Source organism: Oryza glaberrima, chromosome 3 (assembly GCF_000147395.1).
Source record: "Oryza glaberrima chromosome 3, OglaRS2, whole genome shotgun sequence".
In the NCBI taxonomy this organism is placed as follows: Eukaryota; Viridiplantae; Streptophyta; class Magnoliopsida; order Poales; family Poaceae; genus Oryza; species Oryza glaberrima.
Window position 1 is genome coordinate 14,288,392 of NC_068328.1, and position 27,166 is coordinate 14,315,557.

Sequence of the window (27,166 nt, forward strand, 5' to 3'; positions counted from 1 at the left end):
ACATAGTAGTATATGCTCATACCAAAGTTTAAATCTTAAAACTTAATTTTAGAATTAATTTTAAGGTTTTTATTATGGCTTCTTTTTTTAATATCGGAGTTTAAATCATTAAAAATACATATGTAAAAGTTTTAACCATATATTATTTTTTTACGCTAATATGTCTTTTGGCGTATTATCAGCAATTGGCTAACTGATGGCAGCTTGTATCGCATTACAAATCATGTATTTGTAAATACTTGCTTTCTCTTTTTTATATAATGGAACGTACTTCCGGCCTTTACTCAATGAGCTATAGCCAATTATTACGTCAAATCGCTCAAAAGCGCTCACAATCTAATAAGACCACAAAACACACCAATTTAACATAAAGCAACACAAATTAATAAGCACCAACACAAGATGAAAGACCCATAATTATTGAATCATATTTGTAAATACTTACTTTCTCTTATTTTTCGCCCATCGAATGCATCATCGCAAAAAATATTTTCTCTATACCAAACAATGAAAAATAGGTCTTTTTAATGCCCTGTTTATAGTCCAGATAATTTATATGAATTTTGAAGAAATCAACATATTTAGCCAAATGGTAGTACTAGGCTTGACAGCAAGGTGTGACATGCATAGCCATTAGCCAGTCACCAATATCCCCATTGTTTTACTTATGCTTACCCTTCTAAGCCAAAATTTAAATTTTAAAATTTAATTTCAGAGTTGATTTTAAGGGTTTGTCATCGTAATTTATTTTACACTATTTGCTTTTGAACGCTAACGACAAGTATACAGAACATTTATCATAAATAAGATTTTCTTACCTATAAGCGATATGGATAAGCATAAGTGAAACAATCGAACTGCAAAACTACTTTGCGTGAGAGATGATCACGAGCACTTCGATGCCAAATTTCACAACGCTGCCGACTATAAATCATCGTATATCACTAACTTTGTGTTCATATATCGAAGAAATATCTATTTCTAAATAAGTGCCTATTTTCAAAACTATACTTAAAAAATTTAAAATCTAAATCTTTTCATGTATTTGGATCGGGGGCTAAAATTTTAGTCCATATTACATCGGATATTTGACACTAATTAGAAGTACTAGATAGAGACTAATGATAAAACCTATTCCATAACCCTAGACTAATTCACAAGACAAATCTATTGAGCCTAATTAATCTAGTGATACTTCAGTAAACATGTGCTAATTATAAATTAATTAGGCTTAAAAAATTTGCCTCGTGAATTAACTCTCATTTATACAATTAATTTTATTATTAATCTATATTTAATATTTTAATATATTAGTCCCGATATCCAAACACCACCTTTAAAAAAAAAAACTACGGAGGAACTGGGATAGTTGATGCGCATCGGGGCACGCACGCGCCGTGCGTTGGGCGTGTGGCGCAACCCCACGCACCGGCACGCGCCAGGCCGGCGCTCCCGCCTCCAGAGGCCGCCACCGGCCACGCGCCCCCCTCCACGTGGCTCCTGGCCCACCACCAGATCTCTCCACCGACCCCCACAGACAGGTGGGCCCGTTCACTCCCGTGGCCCCCACGTGCCAGTGAGAAACCACCCGCCGCCGCAACGCGCGCGCCACGCGCCGCGTCGTGCCCCTCCCGCGCTTGACTCGCCTCGCCGCCCTCTCCCCCTTGCTGTTATTGCTCCCTTCGCGGCTCTCCTTCTTCTTCTTCAATCTTCGCCCTCCTCCTCCTCCTCGTACGCGCCCACGCGGTTCTCTTTCTGCCCCCTCGATCGATTTGAGGTTTGCCCTTGTTTGCTGTGATGTTTTGCGCTGTTAATTGGGTGATTAATTTGGGGGGGTTGGGTTGGGTTGGGTGGATCGATGGCTGATGGGTTCTTTCTTGGTCGATTGGTCAGCAGGGAACGGAAGGGGGAGGTTTTTGGAGGAGGCCATGGTGCCGTCGGAGAGGGGGGACGTCGCCACCGCCATCAGACCCGCCGCTGCCGACAAGCTCGTCCATGGGTGAGTGACTGAAGTTTCTTGGTTGTCTCGTTTGGGGACTTGGGGGATAGTTCTTGTTCTTGGAGGAAGCAAAGAGATAGATGCTCTGGGGATGCTAAAATTTTTGTTTCATGATTTGTCTCGAGGCACAGTTTGTTTGTTAGGCATCATACCATAGTGAATCTACAGAATTAGTGATGATGCTCACTACTCAAGCAGCAACCCTGCAATAGTAAATGTGGAAGCCTGCCAATCATACTGCGTTACACGCCGTTGGTGGCGTAGAGCTATATAGTGGTATTGGCAAATTATTTGTCGTCAGGTTTATTGACTTAGTTGTTATCTCTGCATGTCGATTTAATTCTTATCCCTTTTCCATTTGGGAGGAAATGAAAGTTGAGAATTGTGCATTGTTGCTAATGTTGTAAGTTCCCATTGAAACCTTGTGCAGGCCTATCTCTAACAAGAAGTGCCGGAAGAAGGTCACGAGGAAGGTTCACAAATCTGAGAGGGAGAAGCTTAAACGCGGGCATCTCAATGATCTGTTCGGCGAGCTGGGTAATATGCTAGGTAAGCTGTTTTGATCACAAGGCATTGCGTCAGTTCTGTGTGTCTGAATTGGAAATTTATTATAGCTTGTTGCGCAGAAATACAAACCACATATCTCTCTCTTGAATGTCATTATATAATTCGTATTACTAGCAACTGGATTCATCATTGCTTAAATTTGCTGCTATTTAGCATCTGATCAAATACAACAACCTTCTGCAGAAGCGGATAGGCAGAGTAATGGGAAGGCATGCATACTGACTGACACCACCCGGATCTTAAGAGATCTGCTTTCTCAAGTAAAATCTCTCCGGCAAGAAAACAGCACCCTCCAGAATGAATCTAATTATGTAAGTAATATTTGCTATGGAAAAAAAAACTGTTGATTTGTTGCAGTTGTAGAACCATTTCCCTTTCTTTGGCGTGCTTGATGATTTACATTGCTAACTTGTCGTATGCATAAGGCAACACTCATTCCAACATTGTTTTTTCTCCCACAAACAGGTTACGATGGAAAGGAATGAGTTGCAGGATGAAAATGGTGCGCTACGCAGCGAAATCTCTGACCTCCAAAACGAGCTGAGGATGCGTGCGACAGGGAGTCCAGGTTGGGGCCATGGCGCGACTGGATCACCTCTCCCCGTTCCTCCCTCTCCAGGCACGGTTTTCCCATCGCAGCAGCCAATGCAGCCATCTCCCATGACAACAAGCACAGTGTTCCCCTTGCAGCAGCCACTGCCACAACCAACAGTCATTGAGCCCTCTGCAAGACAGCCACTGGAACTGAAGCTCTTCCTAGAAGCACCCCCCGCCGAAGACCCTGAACCATCAGAAGACCAGGAGGCTCCGAACAATGTGGCACGACCGCAGCCGAGGTACCCAACAGAGGCATCTTCTTGGCCTATTAGCCTGGGACTTCCAAGAATGGAAGATGAGCAAATGTAGTGGTAGCACGATAGATGATAGCACAGGTAGAGATTGAGAGGGTCTGTTTTTAATGCATGCAGGAATTCCACACGAAAACACTTCTGTCCTTGCATGAAAACTGGAAAATTTCCTGCATTCCAAGTAAGACCCGAGTAGATCAGCTCCAACCAATCAGAAACTCACATTGAGCTTAGAGGATATACTACTGAATGATGTGCATGTAAATATTTCAATCTCCCTTTTGTTTCTGTAAACTCTAGTGAGAATAGAACCCGTTTTATCCCCTTGCAAATATTGATGTCCAATTAAAATGCATTTATGCGATAATTGCAATCGAAGGAAAAGTTATGAAAGAACAAAAATTGTAAGACTATACGCCTGTAACCAGCCTCCAAGCCAACATTATCACAATTCTATCGAGTCTGACGAACCAGCAACATCTCAATACAACTATGCAGCACCTGGCAACCAAACAGGCTGATATATAGTAGTATAGTATTAACATTGAACACTTGAACATTTTCCATTGCTGTTATTCAGAAGAACAATCCGTACAAAATTTTATGAACTACTCCACTCCGTAGCTGGAAAAAATCACCATGTCCTTTCGCACATAATGTATCTACTGATACATCTTCAAACACGTGTAACCTAAGCCTGTGTGGCTACACCAACGGAAATACGCGAGAGATTATGGCCGGTTTCCTCTGAATGGCGAACCAGATGCAATTGCAGGTGGCTCTTCCCTGTACGGCTGAGTAGCAGGATCAGTCACACTGGGCAGTCTCTGTACGCTCCCCTTCCCTTTTCTAGCATTAGGGCCAATTTCTTCGATCATGTACTTCCATCCGTCAATAGGACGCCTCCGGCTAAATATGTGTGTTTTGATGAAGCTAGCAATCTGCAGTCGCATTTCAACACCATGTCAGAAATAACTAGAATAACACAAAAAAAATTGTGGAGAGAGAGTGATTGTGGACCTGCTGTTTACTGAAAGCAATCCGCCTTTCGAATTCTTGGAGAAGAATGTCATCTTCCCGCTGTGAGATATCCCATATGCTACCATCCTGTCCTCTAGAGGTGGTTTCCCAACCATCAGGCTTGGTTTTGATCTCAGCAGTGCTTGGAATCTTTGAATCGCCAAAATCTGTATTTCCAGAATCGAAAATCCTGTATTTCACAAAATTATAAGCCAGCTACGTGTTATAGATTGCTAAGCATTTTGCTCACATGAAAAATATGCATTCCTAACTTAGCAAAACCAAGAGCTTACGGAAACTAAAACATTGTACAAGCCATAAAGCCTCCCCAATCATGCAGCAAAAAATTGTTATGGCAGGAAGATATGCAAAAATGACAAATAGACTGACAGTAGCATTAGGAGTTTTGGAGTGCTGCCATAATACCGAGACTATGAGAGTTTATGTTTTAATGCCTGATATGCTGATTACTAAGCAATTGTAGCAAATGAAAAGAAAACTGCATAACTAATGTCATTCCAAATGCTCCTGCTTCTATCAACTAAATGGTGAGCAGCAAATGACGCTAACATATGCTTGTTCCTAAGCAAAATCAAGTAAACATCGAAGCACAGTACTTCCTATTTTTTGAGAAAAAAATAAATTTGAGGGTGAAAGATGTGAACTGTACTAGATCCAGAAGAAATTAATTTGTGAAACCAAGCTGCTACATTGGAAGCTTGGAGATAAACAATATATGCAACACGGTTATATTTTGAATGAACCACACCAGATCAACATTTAATTTGTACATCATGCAACAAAAAGGTTATCAATTTGACATGCAGCAGGTGCTATGCATCAAAAAAATAATCGGAGGCATAATATACACTATTCAAGTCCCAAGTTATCAAACATATCAGAGTTTCACCAATGAGCAACTATACCAGATGAAAAGGAAATCACAGCTTTTCCAGGCTCTAGCTACAAATGAACTAGCCATAATTCATAGTATTGCCCGACAGTCTAACACAATACCTATCTAACTTATAAAATACAGCTGAAATTTGATACAGATTCATGGTCTATCAGCTCCAGATTCCACCACCAAGTGCGGTGCACAACGAGGAATCAAATAATATGCAAGCGACATTTTGGCAGGCAAATACAGTTTAAATCGCAAATTTGTCTAAGGGGGAAAAAAATTAGAGCAGCAACTTACTCAGAGCACGAGTCGAGGAGTCGGTCGATGTCGTCGGCGCCGCCGCCTCCGCCGCCGAGGCGCGCCTCCTCCATCTTCTCGATCTCCTTCACCCACAGCGCGGCGTGCACCCGCTGCTTCCTCGCCCTGTACTCGTCGGCCTGCGCCTTCTTGGCCGCGGCGCCGCCCGCACCCTCCGCGCGAGGAGCGGGGCGCGGCCGCCTCGACGCGGCGCGGCGCTCGGCCCAGCGCTCGTCCATGTCGGCCACGAAGGCCTTGGTGTCAGGGTCCACCTCCGCGGAGATGGCCGGGACGGTGGCGGCCCCCGAGGTGGGGGACTCCCACGGCGCGGCGGGCGCCGGGGAAGAGGTGGGGGAGTCGCCCGGGAGCCATGAGGTCTCCCAGGCGTCGTTCCACTCGTCGTCGCCGGTGGTCGCGGTGGCGGCGCCGGCGGCGGCTCGCGACGGCGGAGGCGCGCGGCGGTTAGAGGAGAGGCGACGCAGGCCGGAGGCGGAGGTGGGGACGCGGAGGGCGCGCCGGAGCGAGTGCATGGTGTGTGTTCGGTGAAATGCGCGCAGAGAGGCTCTCCTGTTCCGGAGTATAGGTAGCAATCAACTAAGAAATCCTCTGCAATTTGATACCCATCTTATCATAAGCCCTCCTAAATACATTTAGTTTGGTAAAAAAAATTCTTTTCAGAAAGACAATACAAATATTGATGCTCACAGAAGCGCGCACAACCACCTCTATGAACGTACATTCGGAAAACTCATCCGACATACGTTGACATTAACGAAGTCATCACAGGCACATCGTTGTCGGGTGCATCATCCACCACTGGAAAAAAGAATTAGTCATAAATGCAAGCCCTTGTATCAAGTTTAAGACTTAAACCCGAGTGGACTATTTCCAACCTAACTAGTCAAACTACGTTACAATGCAAAATTCCATTAAAAACAACTATTTTGAAAACGTTGTTATAACGTCATTATACCCGTCCACAAAACTCAAAAATCCAAATCATTAAGAAACTAACTGGCAGAGACTCAGATCGCTCCTCTCTCCCCCCTCGGTGCTCCTCTCGACAACTGAATGATATTTTGCCACCGCTTCACATTATATATTTTGTACGCTTTGATCAATGAGAATCCATCCCTCGCTCTCTCGCTCCCACACTCTCAGCTGTCTTTTCAACACAAATTATTTCAATAACTTCAATCAAAACCTTTTATGTACTTATGGACAGTTCGACCGACCATGCTCCTTTTATAAGATTTGCATATTTGGACTCTACTACTGTACTTCCTAAAGGATTAGATTCTGAAGGTATTTATCCTACAGCAGATCTTAAGATTTAAACCTCAATTTGCCAACCTGGTATTTCTTTTTTCAAACATTATGAAACTACATAACAAGTTGAATAAACTTTACAGTGTTACAAAGAACTTCAAGACATTATCACAATTCTTCAATTCTTAGGTTTAATGGATCATCGGATCAGTACCGTTTAATTGTTGCAAGAGCACGGAAAATTAAGTGCTTCTTATCACAGTCGATAACATACTAGGATTAATTAATTGGAGGTCATATAAAACCAAGATTCAATATATTATACTACACCAGTGTTAGTAAAATATTTGTAATGATTCTTTTTTATGCATATAGCTTCTTCTTTAGAAGAATTTGGAATTCCTTTACCACACGTAAAGAGTAGAAGAGATAAAGAAAAAAAAAGATAGAGGAGAAAACAAAGCGAGAGGTGTTCAACCATAGGCCCATAAGACAGCCCACTATATCATCTAAAAGGCCACAAAAGATAGGCCCACCAAGGCAAAAGCTCTAGGGTTAGGGTTTAGCGCCTGCTTTATAAAGGACTCCGCCCCCAGCTCTCGTCCGCCTCCACTGCCTCCCTAACCCCACTATCCATCTCGCCGCGGCGGCGGCGGCGGCCGAGACCGGCGGCGAGCGGCGGGGGCGGCGTCAGCCATGGTGCGCGTTAGCTTCTATCGCAACTGTAAGCAACATCCTTGCCTTGTCTCTCTGTACCCGTGATCCATTGGATCACAGAACGTGATAGCAGTAGCATCTGATCCCGAGCTAGCCTCTTCAGCAGTTTTGATAAGTTTTGATACTTAATTACTTGGTTCCGCATTTGAATCTGGAGTCCGAGATCTCGTCATTTGAATCTGTTTTGGTAGTCCACGGGCAGATTAAGGGTCTTGCCTGATTTCACTAAGGTAACTGATTTGGTACATTTGAGTCGTTTTGGTTAATCGGCTTGCTCGAGTTTGCCTGTTGTCAATAGTTCGTTTATGTGAATTAATAATCACAGTAGTCGTGCTTGACGTGGAAATGAAAACTGCACTCTGAAATGCACCTTTTGAATCCTAACCGAAAGAGTAAAGTGTTTGACTAGGGGCATATATCTTGGAGACATTCGCTCATGATATGAGGATCAGTAGCTGTTGATATAAATTGACTGTTGTTTCAAACGTGGTTTTTTATTTGATGCCTTAGATTTTCGTACATTTACCTGATACTCATGGTGTGTTGGGCTATACATGTCTAATTTCGCAATATTAATATTTCTCAGATGGCAAGACTTTCAAGAAACCAAGGCGTCCATACGAGAAAGAGCGTCCTGATGCTGAGCTGAAGCTGTATGGTGAGTATGGCCTCAGGTCCAAGTGTGAGCTGTGGCGTGTGCAGTAAGCCCTAAGCCCTATCCGCAATGCTGCAAGGGAGCTGCTCACCCTTGATGAGAAGAACTCCCGACGTATCTTTGAGGGCGAGGCTCTCCTGCGCCACATGAACCGCTATGGTCTCCTTGGTGAGGGCCAGAACAATCTTGATTACGTGCTTGCGCTCACCGTTGAGAACTTCCTTCAGTGTCACCTCCAAACCATTGTCTTCAAGAACGGCACGGTGAAATCCATTCATCATGATCATGTACTCATCAGGCAACACCACATCAGGTATGGATTTCAAATTTCTTGTATGACTGGTGATTTAACTTAGGTACACTGCTGAAATGCCTGTGCATAAATAAACATGGGCTTGATTGAACATTGATTTTCTGTTTTGATAACCTCATAGCTCAGTATTTTCGAACTGCACTTCTGTTTTTCATTCTGGGTCATGTGATGAGAAACAATATGCAACTCACGACGGTCGTCTGAGACACTTAGTGTGTAATGGTGCAGTCATATTATCTCTGATGCCCTGCCATTTCTCTTTAAACTTCTTACATTGCTAGGGTCATGTATGTTTTTAGTTTTATGTGAACCACATACTATTTTTGCAGAATTTTATAATATCTTATTGTTGGTTCATAATTGTCATTAAGTTGGTTTGGCACTTGGCATTATGTAGTAGTTCCATTTTGTTGCCCTTTTTTGAGCATTTTTCTTGGAGTTTGTATTTGGTGGCACAATGAGGAACTAACTTTGCTAATGTATCTATGAGGCCATTAGGCTAATGACTCAAAATGTCCTTTTCATTCTGAGTGCCACATTGTACATGACTTTGTTTTTCTCTTAATAATGGATCTCACTTGTCTTTCATTATTTGTATGTTAAGGAATTGCATGATCCCATCATGTCCACGGTAATTGCTAGGATTTAATTTGTGTTTAGTCTCTTATTGATGCATAAAGCTATCACAGCTATAGTACTTGTGTAAATAGGTCCTGCAAAATGTGCAAAATGGATTTAGTTTGTCTTTGCGTAGTTGAAGCCTAGATTACTTGCTAAATGTTGGGTTGTGCAGAGTGGGAAGGCAGCTTGTCAACATCCCCTTATTCATGGTGAGACTTGATTCAGAAAAGCACATCGACTTCTCCCTTACCAGCCCACTCGGTGGCGGTGAGCCTGGAAGGGTCAAGAGAAAGAACCAGAAGAAGGCCTCTGGTGGCGGCGGTGATGGTGATGAAGAGGAAGAGTGAATATGTGATGTCAGCTCGGTTTTGTTATAGGACCTAATTTTGCGGGAACTTGTCTTATTAGGGACCTAATTTTTGTTACATGAGTAGAAAACAAAAATTAGCCACCGAGGGTTGTCAAAAATTGTTGTTTGCGCTGTTGAAATTTTGATTTGAAGTTTATCTCCTCATGAACATGTGAATTCAGTGTACCCAGGAAATATATCCCAGGTCTCACAAGCTAATACTGTTGGGAATATTTGAAGTGTTGGGTACCTTGTCTTTTGAAAACTGGCTTTGATTATACTAAAGCAGATACTAAATCTGGCCTCAAAATTGTTCTAATAAATCTGGAATTCGAACTCGCAAATAATTTGTTGTCACGCAGGCATGTATATTCTAGGGATCTTTTGAGTTTGTTGGTGCATATGCGAAAAGTGGAAACCGCTACTGCTGTTGTGAAGCGCTTCAGAATTACCCGTTACTGCTGTTGCGAAGCACTCCAGCATTACACGTTATCACACGACGAAACGTCCTAATTTCAGCTTGTTGCCTTCGTTCCTCTGCCTTGCCGAACCCTCTCTGTCTTTTTCACTTTTATTTTTTCTATGATGGATTAAAACTGCCTCTACACCACAACCAACTCTCTTACGGTGCCATTCATTCGTGTTATTCCACCATCTACCGCCTCCTAATCACTTTCCCAGGGATTCCCCTAGCGCCTAACCACTATATCTTAGTTGTTCGATAGCCTCCACTATCCAACACCCTTCTCTGCTTGTTCTATACCCCCATGGCTCCAATGGTACCATCGTCATCTCATCACGTTGTGTTTACACCTTCCATATTACTGGTCCTCCATCACCTTGACCTCCCCCTCTAAACCTAGAGCCAGTAGCGCTTGGCAATGACCCTCAACCCTTACCCCGTCTTGTCGATAGAGAAGATAAGGAACTCCCCAAAGATAAGGATGCAGGAGGGCAATAGTAGCATGAAAATTGACTAACCTGACATTGTTAGCCAAAGGTGTATCTTGCAATTCTGGAACTACAATAGAAGTCATAGCATGTTTAGCTATCTAATCTAAGTTCTCAAATTTTTAAGTGGTCCTGCACTTGGAAAAGTTTGGAGATTGAGATAGGATCATTATGCTAGAGCCTTTTGTAATTGCTCTCTAAGTATATTTCCAATGCGGTAAGTTGGTAAGCAACTTCAACTCAGTATGTTGGAGACATATTGCTTTGGAGGAGAGAGTGGAATATGTTGGCGACATACTGCCTAGGAGAAGAAAGGGGATGGGGGCAAGTGGCTTCATGGGGTCCTTGTGCCTTCTGCAAGGCACGTTAACCTCACCAGGCATTCCATGTGTGGTCCAAGAAGGAGGGAGCATTGACCTAAGCATGAGGAAGTGGTGATGGAGATCTTATAGCGATAGATTTGGCGAGCCTGTAGCCACATCAGGCGTAGTCATTGAGCTCCACTCACCATCCGCAAATGCCATCGGGATCCTCATCGTCATATCCACTCCACCAAGCCCCTAGTTTGAGAGGACAAACAACGGCGGAGATCATCACTGCAGCACCAAGGAGATCTGAGATAGGATAGCTAGCCACCACAGATCTTGTCACCACAGTGCTTAAGAAGGGAGCAAGCATAGGCGAAGAGGAGAGAGGCGGCGACCATGGTGGCAGCAAAGAAGGGAGAGGAGAGCCGATGGAGTGAATGAGTGGGAGAGAGTAGTTATATTGTTTAGTTTATGGAATTTAGGAAGTGTAGTGTAAAATTTAGAACTTCCTTGTCATTTAGGAATAGAAAAGGACTAAATATAAAATGTTAGAGGCTTTGAAGCTACCTATATAGGTAATCAAATGAGCCCCATGACATGATTAGGCATGGCTAGTGCTAAAATCCATAAAATCCATGCCAATCCACGGGCTACACCAACGGCCCAGGCATGACCTAATAAGACTCGGGCTGTGTCGTGCCGGGCTGAAGGCACGACAAGCCCACCGGGTTCTTCCTTGGAATATATCTATTTTGCATCCGTCATCTATTTGGGCCTTGTCTGATAAGGCTAGAATAAGTCTATTTTGCATTCCTCATTTCTTTGGGCCATGCTTTATTTGGCTGAAATAAGCCTATTTTGACTCCCTCATCTATTTTGCCTCCCTAATTGTTGGGTTGTGCCGTGATGGGCCGGCCCACCATGCCGAGGCAGAGGCCCAGACACAGCCCAACGGTTAGGCCGGGCTGGTACGGGTTAGACACTAGTCGGGCCGTGCATGTCTGGGTCGGGTCGTCGCGCCCTGGGCTATTTAGCCATCTATAACTCCATGAGGCCATTGATTTTGTTTTACATTTGCACATGTAGTCTCAGCATAGATAGTAGCCATATTGTATCCTAGGCAGGGTTTACATTACCGTCGGTAACTGTGCGGTTACTGCCGTTACCAGCTTTACCGCGGGGGTATGGTAATAGAAAAACCGCGGTAACCTCCTTAAATTCAAATAAATTTAAAAAATAATTTGAATTTTTGATAAATTTTGTACGGTTTCGTACGGTTTTTCACGGTTACCACGGTTAATGCGCGGTAACCGTGCTTACCCGCCGGGGCATGGTAACCCCGGTCCCGGCGGTTTAGGAAACCCTGATTCCAAGGTAACTCGGTAAAGCCGCTTGCACAGTTTTGCATTGTAAATGCCCTGATCGAGTTGCATATGCCCGTGATGCTACAGCTCTTTCCCACAACTTGGGACAGGAAGACTCAGTGAAAAAAAAAAAAACAAAGAACAGAATGCCCAGACAACCCTTTCTAAAAGACGTGAATTAGTTGACAACCCAACGGCTTATTATTCCCTTTCATGATTCCTAACTTCTTTTCTGGAAAAAAAGCATGAAAGCAAGCATATACCTTAATTAAGCACACATGACACAATTAAACAAGGAACAAGCAAGTCAGAGCGATATGGGTACGCAAAGTCAGCAGAGGAGGAATCAAAATCTATTCCTCCCCGAGCAGCGACTCAAACGTAACACAGCTGAGCAGCTACCTAATAAGCTAGCTAGCTCACGTACAAGCATGTCGTCCTCTCTCTCTCTCTCTCTATATATATATATATATGTAACGAATTAAGTCAATGTATAAGCAAATTAAAGATTGCCTGCAGAAAGGAAAACTCAAACAAATCAATTAGAGAGAGAGAGAGAGAGAATAAATCAATCGACAATGGCGGAGGCGATCATCGGGCCGCTGGTGTGGAGGCTGCAGGAGATGGCGGTGGGGCAGGCTCGGGCGCTGGTGTCGGTGAACGACGACATCGTGAGGCTGCGGGACAGGCTGATGTGGCTGCAGGCCTTCCTCCGGGAGGCCGACGCCAAGCGACGCGCCGTCTCCGACGAGGTCAACAAGGTGTGGCTGCTGCAGACGCGCGACGCCGTCTTCGACGCCGAGGACGCCCTCGATCATTTCTATCTCCGCGTCGATATGTCCAGGTATATATAGCTACTACTAGATACTCCCTCCGTTTTTTAACAGATGACACCGTTGACTTTTTCTTCCATATTTAACTATTCGTCTTATTCAAAAAGAATATGTAAATGTATAAAATATAAATCTCACTTAAAGTATTATGAGTAATAAAACAACTCATAACAAAATAAATTATAATTACGTAAATTTTTTTGAATAAGATGAATGGTCAAACATGTGAGAAAAAGTCAACGGCGTCATCTATTAAAAAAACGGAGGTAGTATGTTATTCCCTTTTCTGCATCCATGATAGATATTGCCTCTGGTTTTAAATGGACAAATCGGACGTCTGGCATTTCTCAAAACATCGGACGGTGTATTTGTTACAAAATGTTTCAGATGTTTCATCCATCAAGGAAAAATGTTTCATCGCTTCAACATAAGTGTTTCAACCAAATGCAATCGAAACATATTGATTGCAATATGAAGATTCAATATATGCAACATCAAATCAAAACAAAATGAAACACCTTAATAGGAGTGCAACAAGCTTAAACAATAGAATGCAACATCACTAAAACTCCAACAAAACAAACCTACCTCCATTTTCTTCAACTCCGGTCACCGGCCCTCGAGGAAACTCACCTCCGTCGACTTCTTCTTCAACTCTGGTTGCCGGCCCCCGAGGAAACCCACCTTCGTCTTCTTCTTTAGTTTCGGCCGCCACCTCTCGACACATACGTCTCCTTCTTCAACTCCGGTCGCCGCCACCCGAAACCTCTGTCTTCTTCTTCAACTCCGGCCGCTGCCCCCTAACGAGCAACAGAGAGGTGGGTGCCCATAGCTAGGACCAGTCCCATCACTGCCAGCTCCGCCGCATAGGCTCCATCATTGTGTGGCTTTCTGCGAGGATCAGTGCCTCAATTTATCCCGCGTCGTCTCGCCCTCTGTTGCTGCCGCTGTGTAGCCAACGCTGGTGAAGTAGCAAGAGAGAAGAAAGAGAGAGAAAAGAAGGAATCTGTGGTGGAGAAGGATGTGGGATGTGGCTGTGTGTTTGGATAAGGTCGACGTCCCATATTTTGCAGTGTCTGGATGTTCGTCCGGAAGCATTTTCGGTTTTTAATATATGATGTAGTTAAATTATTTCTAATTCGTTTGAGTTTTTGTTTTTTCTGAAAGAAATATTTAGACAAAATATATAAACATATTAGACATGCTTAAAGTGCTTTTGATGGTAAATCTAGTAATACTCCTTTTGCTTTACTTAAACTAAGTAATTGTATAAATATTGGTTGTTATATATTAAACACTTGATCAAACACCACCGGTCCAAACACTCAGAAATTATAACATTCCAGTCCTTTTGAAATATACCCTGCTAAAGTATATAAGAATGAACACCTAGGTTAACACAAACCCCGAAGTTGGGGTCAACACCATACCTTGTGGGACCTCTTGGGAGTTCAATAGCAACAAATCATTGCACCACCTAGAAGGTCATGACATGATGTGGTACATTAAGTACTAGCATAATGCCCCTGCGTTGCAACGGATTCTAAATAATATTCATTGACATAAATTAAAATCCTAAACCATGCATATATCACAATTAGACTGAAGGGAATATGATCACAGAAATAACAGTATTAAACTACAACTAACTTTGGCTAGAACGATATTTCAATATCAGAAAAAATTATATAACTAAATCCTTATTTTATTTAGCTATAAATAATTTAATACAGAGGAAATTGCAAGTTACAATAATTTTTTAGTGGATCAAATAGCACTAAAACTAATATCGCAAACGAAAAAACAAATGAAATTAACTAGAAATTAAAAAAGAACCTATTTTAGCCCATTGATGAAAATTTGATCCATAAAATCTGAACGGGTACCCGTTTCATTGATATAAATTAGAATTTCATGTTTTGATCATATTCCTATGATCTCAATATTATGTAAGTGGTCCAGGAGCATGGTTGGGCTAGACCAGGAAGGATTAGAGCCTTCGTCCATAGATGGTGGAGGTTGCCAATGAAAAAAAAAATCAAAACAACATGAAACAAGAAACAGAAAAGGAGGGAAGATGGACATCAGTCCTCCGGCGACCAAACTGTGGTGAGTAAGGTGGCCGAACATGCCCCACGATGTGACTAGTTCGTAGATAGTGGCGGTTGGCAATGAAGAAAACCAGAATAGCAGGAACAACAATGATGTGGTCCTGATAGAGAGAGAAACGGTAACGACAAGCTCTGGTGGTGAGCACGACCAGATGAGGGCGTCAAAACGTGTTCCTAGATGAGGAGGTTCCATTTTCCTTGAATGTGTAGGAAGAACGAAAGATGGAGAAAGGCGACTAACGTTGTTCATTGTCTTCCCTAGCCTAAACAAAAAACAGAACATGAGTGAAGATGGGCGCTCATGCTCTAGCGACCAAACGGTGGTGAGTAAGGTGGCTGGACGTGTCTCACGATGTGACTCGTCCATAGATGGTGGCGGGTGGCAACGAAGGAAAACCAGACATAGGAAACACGACCAGCAACAACGTTGTCCTGATAGAGTGAGAAACAACAACGACGAGCTCTTGTGGTGAACACGGCCGGTGAGTGTGTCAAAATGTGTTCCCAGACGAGGAGGTTCCATTTTTGTTGAACGCACAGGAGGGAGGGAGTGTAGGGGAGAAGAGGAGCGCTGGGAGGAGGGGGCGACGGGGAGGAGGAGCGCCAGAGAGGAGAGAGGCCGTGGGGGGAGGAGAGGGGCTGGGGGAATGGGGAGCATGTCCAATGGGGTTGGATCGGATGATTTTTTGGGATTGTGAGAGAGAGATAGAGGTCGTCGGGAGGAAGGGGGATCAGGGGAAGGGAGGAGGTGGAGGCGCACACGAGAGGGAGGGAGGGAGGGAGGCGTGCGGCGCATGGGAGGGAGAGGGCAGCCAAAAATCTCGTCCAGAAGCCTTACGCATTTTTAATTAGGTATATATTAATTGTCGATATATGAGTTCAGCGTAGTGCTGACCCGATGCCACTTGTGCATAAGGTTCCGCTAACGTGGTAGCGGTTACTATACCATGCTCGCTGGTGTTGAGCCATTGGAACTCAGTGCCTTCGGCCCTGGTTCTGTCCTCGAAGTCCATTTTTATATAGTTTTTGTGCAGGGTTCATTTATAAAATTAGTTTTGTAAAAGGTCAAAGTGTTAAAATTTCAGCCAAACACTTGACCATATGCCCATAATAAAAGTAAAATGTTGTTACACAAAGTGCACATGCACGGATCATGCTTCTTTCCCAACCCTACTTGACCCTAAGTTCGGACTTCGCATGACGTAACAACACCGACAAGGTGTGCAATGGGGTGCTAACCCTAGCAGTGGACATGCTTTGTGGCAGTTCTGACACATAATCTCCTTCAGAGGTTAAGGAAAATGGTTACATTTTTATCCCCATTTAGTTTAAAAGGGCTAAGTCCATGGTGCTATGGTTGGAGCACAAATGATTGTATGTTGGCTTGAAATTATCTAAACTCAGGTTAGACTAAACTGGAAAACTAGAGCAAACACATGGCAAAATAAAAAAATATTAATGGGCAAACTAGAAAGTAATTCGAGCAATTTTGTTTTTGCCCCTACTTTGATGTCTAATACTGATTTTACCCTTACTTTTTAGGGTTTTTGTTTTTGCCCCCAGTTTTTTGAACCGGATGATCATCCGGCCCCTATTTTGGATGGTGAAGTTAAAGGTGTTAAGTAATTGGCACAAGGACATTTATACCCTCTTATATTTTTTTTATTAATTGTGTTTTTGCCCCCATCTTATACATGTTGCTTTGGAACTTTATTTTTTTGAATATATTTAAAATTAAATGATACACATTGAATCCTGTCTCCTGTCCTAATTGTTATATTAGTCAATGTGCGCCATTTCATTTTAAATATATTCACAGAAATAAAGTTCCAAAGCAATATATATGAAATGGGGGCAAAAACGCAATTAATGAACAGAAATAGGAGAGGGTATAAATGCCCTTCTGCCAATTACTTAACATTGTTAACTTCCCCATCCAAAGTAGGGGCAAACGATCGTTCGGTTAAAAGAAGTGAGGGCAAAAACGAAAACCCTAAAAAGTAGGGGTAAATCAATATTAGACATCAAAGTAGGGCAGAAACGAAATTGCCCCAAAGTAATTAGAGAATATCACACCCCACTACAGGGTGTGACCTCAGGCAACATATTGCATATATGATAGGGCTAATTAATGGGTGAATAGGAAAATTATTATCTAGGATATTACTCTCATCCCCATCCCCATCACTCTTCAAGGCTAATGTCCTTGGTAGCTTAGCATACAAGTACATAACAATGGGCATAACTCAGTGGTACGAAGGCACGTTGGCATGAACACACACCCATGCCATGTTTACGCAACTAGAATAGGAGGTGCTGGTGGTGGATGTTGGATTATAGGTTGGATTAAAAGATGCTCTCAAAAGCTGCTAGGGTGCAACTTTTGTAAACTAGATGAATACCCCGCCGCGTTGCTGCTGGAAATTAAGTTGCATAATATGTACAAAGAAGATGAAATATGAATATTAAAACTAAAACAAATTGATACTTATGAATTTTGAGGCCTAAAAATGATTGAGATTACTTGGTGTTATGAGAGGAAAGAAGAGAAAATTTGAACCATAGATCTATCATCCAATAGTTAGAAATAATTGGGGTGATGTGGCTTAATAAGAGAAGAGAGAAATAGCATTAACTACACTTAGTGGGGATGAACTATATAAGTATATAGGATAAGAGGACTCACTCCTGGAGCTTCCCGTAGTGGTTGTTAGGCAAGCTGCAGGTTGAGCACGGTGCTCAATATAACTTAGTTGGATACTTTGAAGCCGTACACACATAGAGAGATAGAGAGAGGGGGAGGGGAGCGCGGAAGGGAGGGAGAGAGAGATGAGGTGTGGTGGCTGAGGGTAAGGTGGCCGGCAGGAAGAGAGGGGAAAGAATAAAGGGAGGATGACACATGTGAGGGCCTTTTTTTAGCTTCTTTTTTGTCTGATTTGATTGCCACTCAACACCACATTAGGGAAGACCACTCTAACTTTAATATAGGATATATGCAAAGTGATTTTTTTTTAAAAAAAGTTCAATGTTGAACGGTGTCCAAATGAAATTTAGGATTTATTTTTAGAGTTGTAAAATGGATTATTTTCCTAATATATTTCACTTAACTCGACAGACATTAAGCATCCATGGCTTTTAATTGGCTATTTATGTTTTAGTTCAAAAATCAACTTTCCCACCTCTTTATTCTAAATACTAATGGTGCGCATGTGCGGGGAGAATCCCACTAAGGTTCTATTTGTAAATATCTATTCTAGCGCTTCAGTGTATAAATATATGTTTTGCAGGTTTCCAAGGTGGGCTCAACCATCCATGAGATATGTTGTAACCTTTACAACGCAAGTACCAATGCGACGCATTCTCTCTAAAAAGATAATGGCTATCAACACCAGGCTTGAGGAAATTATTCAAAACAAAGATAGGTACAAGATGGACGATGTGAATAAGGGAATAGAAGTGACATGGAAGGCTTCATCGTCAATATCCGAAAGCAATTCTGAGCTGTAAGTGTGCAAAAGTGCATTTTCCTTGTGTTTTACATGCTTCTCTAGTTGGTTCTCCATTATCCAACATACTTAGTGTGCACTTAATTAGATTTACCAGGGTAAATTGTTTATATAAATTGTTAGAGAGGATATATAGGTGTAATTTCTATAAGAAATATACCAACAAAGCACCAAATGCATTGTTGTCCATCACACATGTTCTAATATTTATGGACAGAACTATTAAAAATACAATCATGTTTGAAAGTTTAGCCACACACATTCCTTGAACACAGAGATATGTAGCCTGGGGGGGGGGGGGATAGGCTTACCTGAAATTCTAAAAACAAATCGCAGCGGTTAAATTAACAGGGTCCGGAACATCCTGATGAAGAACGCCAGAACTTCCGGTGTTGCAAGACAGGAACTTCCGAGCAATTGGTAAATCAGAGCAAAGATTCAAACTTCGACTCAAGAAACTTGACCTATTAGAGCAATATAAAACATAGGATAACACAAAAGTAAATGGATCACAGAGACGAGCACAAAATCATCATAGAGAGGACAAGAGGGATTTTTTTTCCTAAAGTTCGGGTCGCACGTATCCTACTCTCTGTTGAGGAACTCTGAAGAGTTGGGTCTCGATTAACCTCTTGCCTCTCTTGTGCAAAGATTCTAGAAAAGGTCCACAGCCTTCAATCCAACACCCCTAGGTTATTCTCTAGAATTTGAGTGACCGCCAAGATCCAACTCAACTTTCTTCTAGAGAGGACCACAAGTGAGAATTTCTCTGAAACCTTAGCACATTTTCCTTAATCACTTACCTCGTTTCCTTGCGGAGGTGAGGAATACCTTCACAAACTTGCCCGGGACATCCACAATCTCGAAGGAAGCTCATGGGCGACACCTAACCGTCTAGGAAGAGACCTCCAAGAGTAATAAGCTCCAAATGACAGCCCACGAGATACCCCAAGTGCTCAATTCATCCTAACCTTCAAAACCTTTTGCAAATCTCTCTAACACCCTCACAATCACTCTCTCACACAAGAATGGCTCAAGATTTTGGGTGGGGGAAGCAAATTCACCTTGGGAGAGGCTAGAAATAACTAGGGAACGGAAGAGCAAAAGTGAAATGTCCAAAGAATGAGCTGGGGTCGAGTTTGATATATATAATGGATATGTGACGTCATCTAGCCGTCACTCACAGATTTGAACTGAAGGGTGGCCGGAAGTTCCTGGTCCTGGGGCTAGGAACTTCCGTCCGGCCCTTGCTGTCTTGAGAAGACCCATTCTAAAAATGGCTCTTAAAAATATTTCTTTGCTTGGACAGGAGTAAGAGCACTTGTACTATCTCAGAACCACACCTGGAATCCCTCTTAATAGTATGATTTTTCCTAAACTCGAATGCAAAAAAGTAAACTAGTCTAATACAACTCCGAGTTCTTTTGCCATTTTAAATTTGTTGATTTGGGGGTTCTCCAAGCATCCTGGGACTAAAACACTTGCATTTTACTCCATAAACACATTGATCCCTTAACCACTTCATCATTAATCACCAAAAACCACTAGGGGGATAAATGCACTTTCAATTCTGGAAGAGAAATATTTGTGAACAAATAAAAAGTAACAAAGAATAAAGTATGAAACTATAGTGACAGCATTTTGGATGTAAATATATAATCCAATGGCCTAGAATCCTGTTGGACAGTCTAATAAGTAGATAGATCAAAAATTAATGTTCCCAATGATGAAAAATGGTGGAAATGGCATTACAATCCAGACTTGGTGGTGTGGTTCTCTTCTATTTTCCAATCTGCAGATGGCATATGATTTCTTTAACTACATATAGATACAACTGTGTTTTTTTAATCACACCGAACACTCGTAAGTCTTTGACTTGCTAAAAAGTGGAGATGTATATTAATAATGTTTATATCTTAATTAGTGTCCACATATAATTAAACATATATGGAATTACTTTAATTGTTACTTTGAAAATTTACCGCACACAATTCTCTCAGGGCATGTGTTGTGGTGTGCATATGTTGCATGTAAATGGAGAAAAAGTAGTAGCTTTAGGGCTACTTTTGATTGAAGGAAATTCAAATTAATTTTAAAGGATTCTAAACACAAGTATTTTTTTGCTCTATATTATTGTTTGGAACAAAAGATTTTAGCATACCAAATTCCCATGGATTGCTATGCTCTGGACCCATTTTATATATAGAAAATTTTACACTAAGCTTAAACCTTATTTTACATTTCCTTTGAGAAGTCCAATATACATCTTATCTCTCTTAGTTCCATCAAATTCCTATGGTTATATTCCAATGATTCATCCAAACACAAATATGTTTCGATTCCTATGTTTTGAATTACCATAAGATTTGTTCACATGTGACACTCTAATCTTGTCTTCTTTTCTATTCCTGCATTTTTGAAATCTTGCATTCCAAATGATCCCTAATACTTTTCATGTAAAAGGGGTTAAGCCACTGGAAAGTTGTCGTGTTTGACATTGGTAGTTATAGCAAAAACTGGTACAACCAAATAATATTGGTAATTTCTTTAAAAAATTACACTTATCATATCACTAATGAAAATATAACTCAGCCTCTACACCAACCATTAATGTATAGAGGCTTTTAATTATGGGACTTAAGTACCATATAGTCATAACTCCAGTGTCAGACCAAATATACTTCGTGATCAAGCAAGAGCACATGGACGAAACACTTTTTATAGCTCCATGCATTTTTACAAGAGAAATGCTATATAAATTATAGAAAAAGAATAAAAACAAATAATGAACATCAAACTGAACATTATTCAAACCTCAACTGTCATGCATAGTTTTTTTACCTCGGTCTTGTTTAATAGTGATTTTGGATGACATGGTGCCAAGATGGTATACCAAGAAAAAGTAGGTTTTTGAGTAAAATGGATCTTATGAAATCTCACTTATTTTAGAAACCACCAATATTCTTGACTAATTTTGTACATACAAAATAAAGTAGGTTAATTGAGTTATAAAACATTATTTAAAACCGAACGAAACCATTTTTTTGGGGGAAACAATTTATGTAGGTTCTAAATACTCTAATGTGCATGCGTGTTCTAACTTCTTCAGTATTTACTACTCCCTCCGTTTTTTAATAGATGACGCCGTTGACTTTTTCTCACATGTTTGACCATTCGTCTTATTCAAAAAATTTATGCAAATGTATAAGATATAAATCACACTTAAAGTACTATGAGTGATAAAACAACTCATAACAAAATAAATTATAATTATGTAATTTTTTTGAATAAGACGAATGGTCAAACATGTAAGAAAAAGTCAACGGCGTCATCTATTAAAAAACGGAGGTAGTAGATGTTTAAAAATATTTTTACTTGGGCCATGTTACTGCCACTTTATGCAAAACAACTTTGAAATTTGCCCAAGGTATGTTGAAATATACACCATATATTATCAAATTTTAGGTCTGTATGATGAACCGTATGGATATTAGGTACAAAGTAGAAAAGCCCTCAAACTAATCAGAAATAGATAGACTTAAATGTACCTTTTAAATTTACTAGAAAAAGTTTGTTTTTTGAAATTACTAGCATGCACCTACTAGCTGCTTCATGACTAGCATTGCATAAATGCTAGTGGTTAAGATAAAAATTATACTGAAATACGAAAAAAATACATGTACATAAAGTGCATGCCTCACCAGTAATCTCTTCTCCTTCATAAAGTTACGTAAACGGGTTTTGGGCTTATATATGTACACAAGATTCTGAATTACCAATATTTGGGGAAAAGGCAGCTAGATGGTTCAAACTTGATACTGATTCTCAATACACTGCACTTTGGCATTATGCAAATTTACTCTTTAATGTACTAACTGTATAATGTTTTAACTACAGGGATGATTTACAACAAGGAAATTTGACATTATATGAAGAGCACCAGGAGGAACTTGAGAAAGCCCTTACTCCAACAGATCAAGAACTACAGAAAAATGATAATCGTCCAATTGTGGTCTCTGTATCTGGAAAGAGTGGGGTTGGCAAGACAACTCTTGTGAGAAATGTGTACAATATAATGAAGAAGAAGAATTGTTTTGATGTTCATGCTATGGAGAGTTTTGCACCTCATTTAACAGCCCCCAACATCCTACATCAAATTGTTCAGCAGCTTACAGAAGACAACAAGAATTGTCCTAGAAGCATGGTCCATGAAATGTTGGCTACAGCGTTGAGAGGTAAGAAATACTTACTGGTGATAGATGGTGAAGTTAGCAGAACTGAATGGAAGAACATTATCACTATGCTCACTACCCTTGCAGTCGGTTCTACTGGTAATAGAATAGTGCATATCAGATTTGACAGACCAGAACAGTCGTCTCTCTATTATCATCATCACATTCGGTTAGAACCTCTTGAAAATAATGTTGTCATGAAATTGTTCCACAAGCGATTACGAAACCAAGACAAGCAAGGTGATGCCGGAGGTCCAATGGTATTGAAGTTGAAGAAACTACTCCAATTTGATGCACAATATCAAAAACTTGAAGAATACCGCGAAGACATATGCAAAATCACGGAAGGGTTGCCTCTGGCTGTTGTTCTTTTATCAGGTCTTGTCCAAACCAAAGAGTTTCCCCATGAGTGGACAGAAGTATTCAAGTATCTTAGTTCCAAGAAATCAAAGCGGCTCGACAATCTACTGTCCCTGTGTTTTGATGATCTTCCACACGAACTGAAATGTTGCTATCTATACTTTGCTGCATTTCCTCCCAATGTAGTGGTCGAGGCACGCAACTTGGTGTGTATGTGGATGGCAGAGGGATTTCTAACACCTAGAGTTGGAAAGACATTGGAGAAGGTGGGCTACATCTTCCTGAATGAGCTGATTTCCAGGAATCTAGTCAATCTTGTTCTTGTAGATGATAATTCTACTACCGGGACTATGTTCGTCTCCATCCAAAACAAAGTACATGAGTTTTTGCAATTTGAAGCGCATGAGGCAAGTTTCTTGGAGGTGCATAGTGGTGATGACATCCCTACTTTGACAAGTGCTCGTCGCCTCTCTCTACAGAATTACACAGACAAGTATGCGGCCCTAGCTAATCCATTGCCAAAGCTACGATCCATCTTCTCTCAGTTTGAGCAAGAGCCAAAGGAACAAGAACCCAAAGGAGACCAAACTAGACAATGTTGCACACCACCTCAACAGTGGGTAACCAACAAGAAGCAGAAAGACATCAGATCTCACATAAAAGGATTGCTACAAGGATCAGAGTTCCTCCGTGTCATTGACCTACAAGGGATTGAGATTGGTGACGAGTTGCCACATGCAATAGGTAGTGTTGTGCATCTGCAGTACCTTGGAATTACATCTTGTTCATTAACAGTGATCCCTCCATCCATTGGAAGCCTGAGTGGTCTACAGACATTGGATGTCAGAGAAACTAATGTTCGGAAGCTCCCACTGAACTTTTGGTTGATGATCAAGACACTAAGGCATGTATTTGGTTTTACCCTCAAATTGCCTAAACAAATTGGCAGCATGAAGCATATGCAGACACTTGACTCAATAGAGCTTGACAACTGTGAGAAGGATTTGATTGGGACAGTTGGAAAGATGGTCCATCTAGAAAATTTATTTGTTTGGAACATTACAACTGGTAATATGGAGGCTTTGTCTGCTGCTCTGAGCAAGCTAGAGAATCTTAGGAATTTGGCCTTGCATGGCCACATTATTCCATCAACCGTGTTCATCACAATCTCGCTTCGCCGCCTCAAGTCCATGAAGTTACAAGGGAAACTAAAATTTTTATATGAGATAACTGGTATGGATGTATGCCTTCCTAATCTCAGCATGCTTTCATTGGAGAAAACAAAGGTATCTCAGGGATTCATTTCAAAGCTTGCTGAACTCCCATCTCTTGAAACCCTTGCCTTATATTCTGAGTCATACAAGGACGAGCATCTTTTATTCTCTTCAATTGGATTTGTTAGTCTGAAGAAGATCAAGCTTGATGTACCAACAACGCTGAAAACTATTGAGATAGAGCGAGGTGCGCTTCATATTCTCAAGGAATTTGATATTCTCTCTCAACGTCCCCATGTCAAAATCATTGCGGAAAGACGCATCAAAAAGCTCATTGTCTAATGATTTTCTAAATACTAAAAAGATTGATGCAATTGAGGATGAAGACATCTAATGAAAAGGTAATTATGATATTACTACTACTGTGTGTGCTTACTATAGTTTACAACTTACTAGCCACTCTCCATCGAATGACTAACTGTGGGTGCCGATGTGTGTATGTGTTTCATGGCACTCTAACTTGTATGTTGCCTGAAGTTTGTGTTACTGTGTGTGTTTGACTAATACCTTTATAGCGTGTGTTTTATGTCCAAAAAAATGTGCAGTGTTCGCTCACTTGTGGATGCTTTGTAAATAAATTAAGTGTTCTTCCGGATGCTATCAGTATTGTGATGTATATGAACTCATGTAATAATGTGGCAAAACTATGTTGATGATTGTCCTGCCACAGGGCCACAAATATCCTTGTAAATATTATTGTGTTATGGATTTTTTACCTTTGCTATCTGCAGTGCACCTAAAATCCTTTACCAAGAATTTGCTAGCAAAGATCACATATGCTCTATGGAACTATTTGTCAAGAAAAGTTTTCTCTGTTGTAAAACCAAGGCAAAACATTAGTGGAAAGGAAAACTCCAAGCAATTAATGGATGGATTTGTTTGTTTTGTTCCATGAACAACTTCATAGCCATATATGGCCCAACCCTAAAATAGGGGCGGAAATGAGCTAAGCGCGGAGCTTGGTTTGGCTTGCATTGTGGAAGCTTGATGAAAGAGACGCTCAGCTCGGTTTAGTTAGGATCACGAGCTAAAGTGTTGCTTGTCTAGGCTAGTTCTTGAGGTCAAGCCAGCTCTCGTAAACAGACGAACAAAAACACTTCCAGAGGGAGTACAAGCAGACTACAAAATCACAAACAGACGACAGCCGCGGTTTGGCACACCACAATGGTCGACAAGGTGATGGATGACAATGGAGCAGTGATGTGGGCAGGAGTGTCACACTAATGGGCAAGCCTGTCGAAGGTTGTGTGCGACATTGGCGATGACAGAGTGTCCCCCAATTTTTTTGGGGCACCCAAGTTAATCGGAGAGGCGCACATTAATGCATAGCCGAGCCACAATCCTGCTTCTACCTGTGAATCGATTAGAGAGGCCCATCTGCCATCAGGTGCATTGGAGGCTGAGAGGCGAACGAGATCAAGTCACATTGTTGCGTAGTCATGTCGCGTGACTGGAGTCAATCTCGATTTCAAATTCGACGATGAAATGACGATGCCCGCAAAGTCCCAACCCCAGCCCAACACGAGGCAGCGAGCGACCAACGGGCAAGCGCCATCAATGCCAAGCGGTTGGCCGGCTACCTTTGTCAGTGCCTCTCATCCACTCATCTTCGTGTCCCTGACTACTACCTTTGTGCAGCAATGGAAAGTTACTTTTAGACTTAAGAGTTGAGACATTGAGTCTCGTATCAAATAGTAGATGTAATATGAATCAAACTATCGATTGAATCAAAACTTAAATAGTGATGTGACTGTTTGACTCAAATTACTTTTCTTTTGTTTATGAAATAGGAAGACACTTATTTCCTCAATCCTCATTATGTCAGCTAGAAATAGGAAGTACGATTCTGGTGCTGAAAAGTGAAAGAAGAGGCAAAGACCAGAAGAAGCAATTCAATCTCAAAAGGGTGTTCTTTGATATTTTAAAGTTTTGAAGGAGCGCCCCTTTTATCCTAATGCTATTATTGCATACAAAGTTTTATTAGCCATTCATGTGAGGCTGTGACCGTTGCATCTATGGAAAGGAGCTTTTCTAAACCCAAGTCGTTGTACTATGATATAAGAAAGACTCGATGGATTGGCAACAATAGAAATTGAAAATGATGTCTCGGAGTAGATTAATTATGTACATATAATTTAATATTTTATTTTAAAAAATACTAGACAAATGGTGCTTTTCGGTAGAACATGAGGTTAGCACTACATTGACAATTTTAGCGTTAATATTTGATATATTTTTGTATGAAAATAACACATATTGAAGTTATATAATTGAGTGAAACTATGCCTTGTTTATATTAGACATATAAAATTTTGAAAATTTAGGGTCCAATTTGCATTTCATCCCAAGGTCCCAAATTCCTGGAGATGGCCTTGGTAATGGGTCTCCTATTGGTAGGCCACCATAGGGGTGCAAGCTAAATGATAAAACGATTGGCTCTCGAGCCAAGTTGAGTCGACAATGCAAGTCTGAGTTACATTAATCATATCAAATTCTCACGCAATATTATCTATACTACTATAAAGGATTATAAGGATAATAGTGGTGGTGGTTCTATCATCAGTCTACCACTCTACCACCACTATTTTACATGTTTTACAAATTAGTTCTTGATATTTTCTGATATTATGTAATAGTCAATATTTGTTTGAATCAAGTAATTAACATA

The 27,166-nt window shown here is 41.2% G+C and overlaps 3 protein-coding genes, 2 non-coding genes and 1 pseudogene across 6 annotated transcripts; 5 read left to right on the forward strand and 1 right to left on the reverse strand.

Moving 5' to 3' along the window:
- Positions 1 to 1,623: 1,623 nt before the first annotated feature.
- On the forward strand, positions 1,624 to 3,811 carry LOC127768896 (protein IRON-RELATED TRANSCRIPTION FACTOR 3). 2 transcript variants are annotated; one of them, XM_052294563.1, is made up of 5 exons: positions 1,624 to 1,777; positions 1,897 to 1,999; positions 2,430 to 2,548; positions 2,750 to 2,877; positions 3,032 to 3,811. In XM_052294563.1, exons 2-5 carry the CDS (start codon positions 1,929 to 1,931, stop codon positions 3,470 to 3,472), a joined length of 759 nt encoding a protein of 252 aa, XP_052150523.1. In that variant the 5' UTR covers positions 1,624 to 1,777; positions 1,897 to 1,928; the 3' UTR covers positions 3,473 to 3,811. The 2 variants fall into 2 exon arrangements, with proteins under 2 accessions (XP_052150523.1, XP_052150524.1); XM_052294564.1 differs by having other exon boundaries at positions 1,653 to 1,777; positions 1,894 to 1,999.
- Positions 3,812 to 3,939: 128 nt separating this feature from the next.
- On the reverse strand, positions 3,940 to 6,229 carry LOC127768895 (protein GAMETE CELL DEFECTIVE 1, mitochondrial). Its single transcript, XM_052294562.1, has 3 exons — positions 5,636 to 6,229; positions 4,435 to 4,624; positions 3,940 to 4,355 (listed from the first exon to the last, which is right to left on the reverse strand). Exons 1-3 carry the CDS (start codon positions 6,163 to 6,165, stop codon positions 4,146 to 4,148), a joined length of 930 nt encoding a protein of 309 aa, XP_052150522.1. The 5' UTR covers positions 6,166 to 6,229; the 3' UTR covers positions 3,940 to 4,145.
- A 1,295-nt stretch (positions 6,230 to 7,524) lies between these two features.
- Positions 7,525 to 9,778, forward strand: LOC127768976 (40S ribosomal protein S9-2-like; annotated as a pseudogene).
- On the forward strand, positions 8,748 to 8,837 carry LOC127769090 (small nucleolar RNA Z161/Z228). Its single transcript, XR_008016660.1, has one exon. It is a non-coding gene; the product is annotated as a small nucleolar RNA Z161/Z228 (small nucleolar RNA).
- Positions 9,038 to 9,126, forward strand: LOC127769091 (small nucleolar RNA Z162). Its single transcript, XR_008016661.1, has one exon. It is a non-coding gene; the product is annotated as a small nucleolar RNA Z162 (small nucleolar RNA).
- Positions 9,779 to 12,710: 2,932 nt separating the features above from the next.
- Positions 12,711 to 25,177, forward strand: LOC127767950 (putative disease resistance RPP13-like protein 2). The gene is made up of 3 exons (XM_052293439.1): positions 12,711 to 13,026; positions 18,414 to 18,629; positions 22,530 to 25,177. Exons 1-3 carry the CDS (start codon positions 12,761 to 12,763, stop codon positions 24,778 to 24,780), a joined length of 2,733 nt encoding a protein of 910 aa, XP_052149399.1. The 5' UTR covers positions 12,711 to 12,760; the 3' UTR covers positions 24,781 to 25,177.
- Positions 25,178 to 27,166: the final 1,989 nt, after the last annotated feature.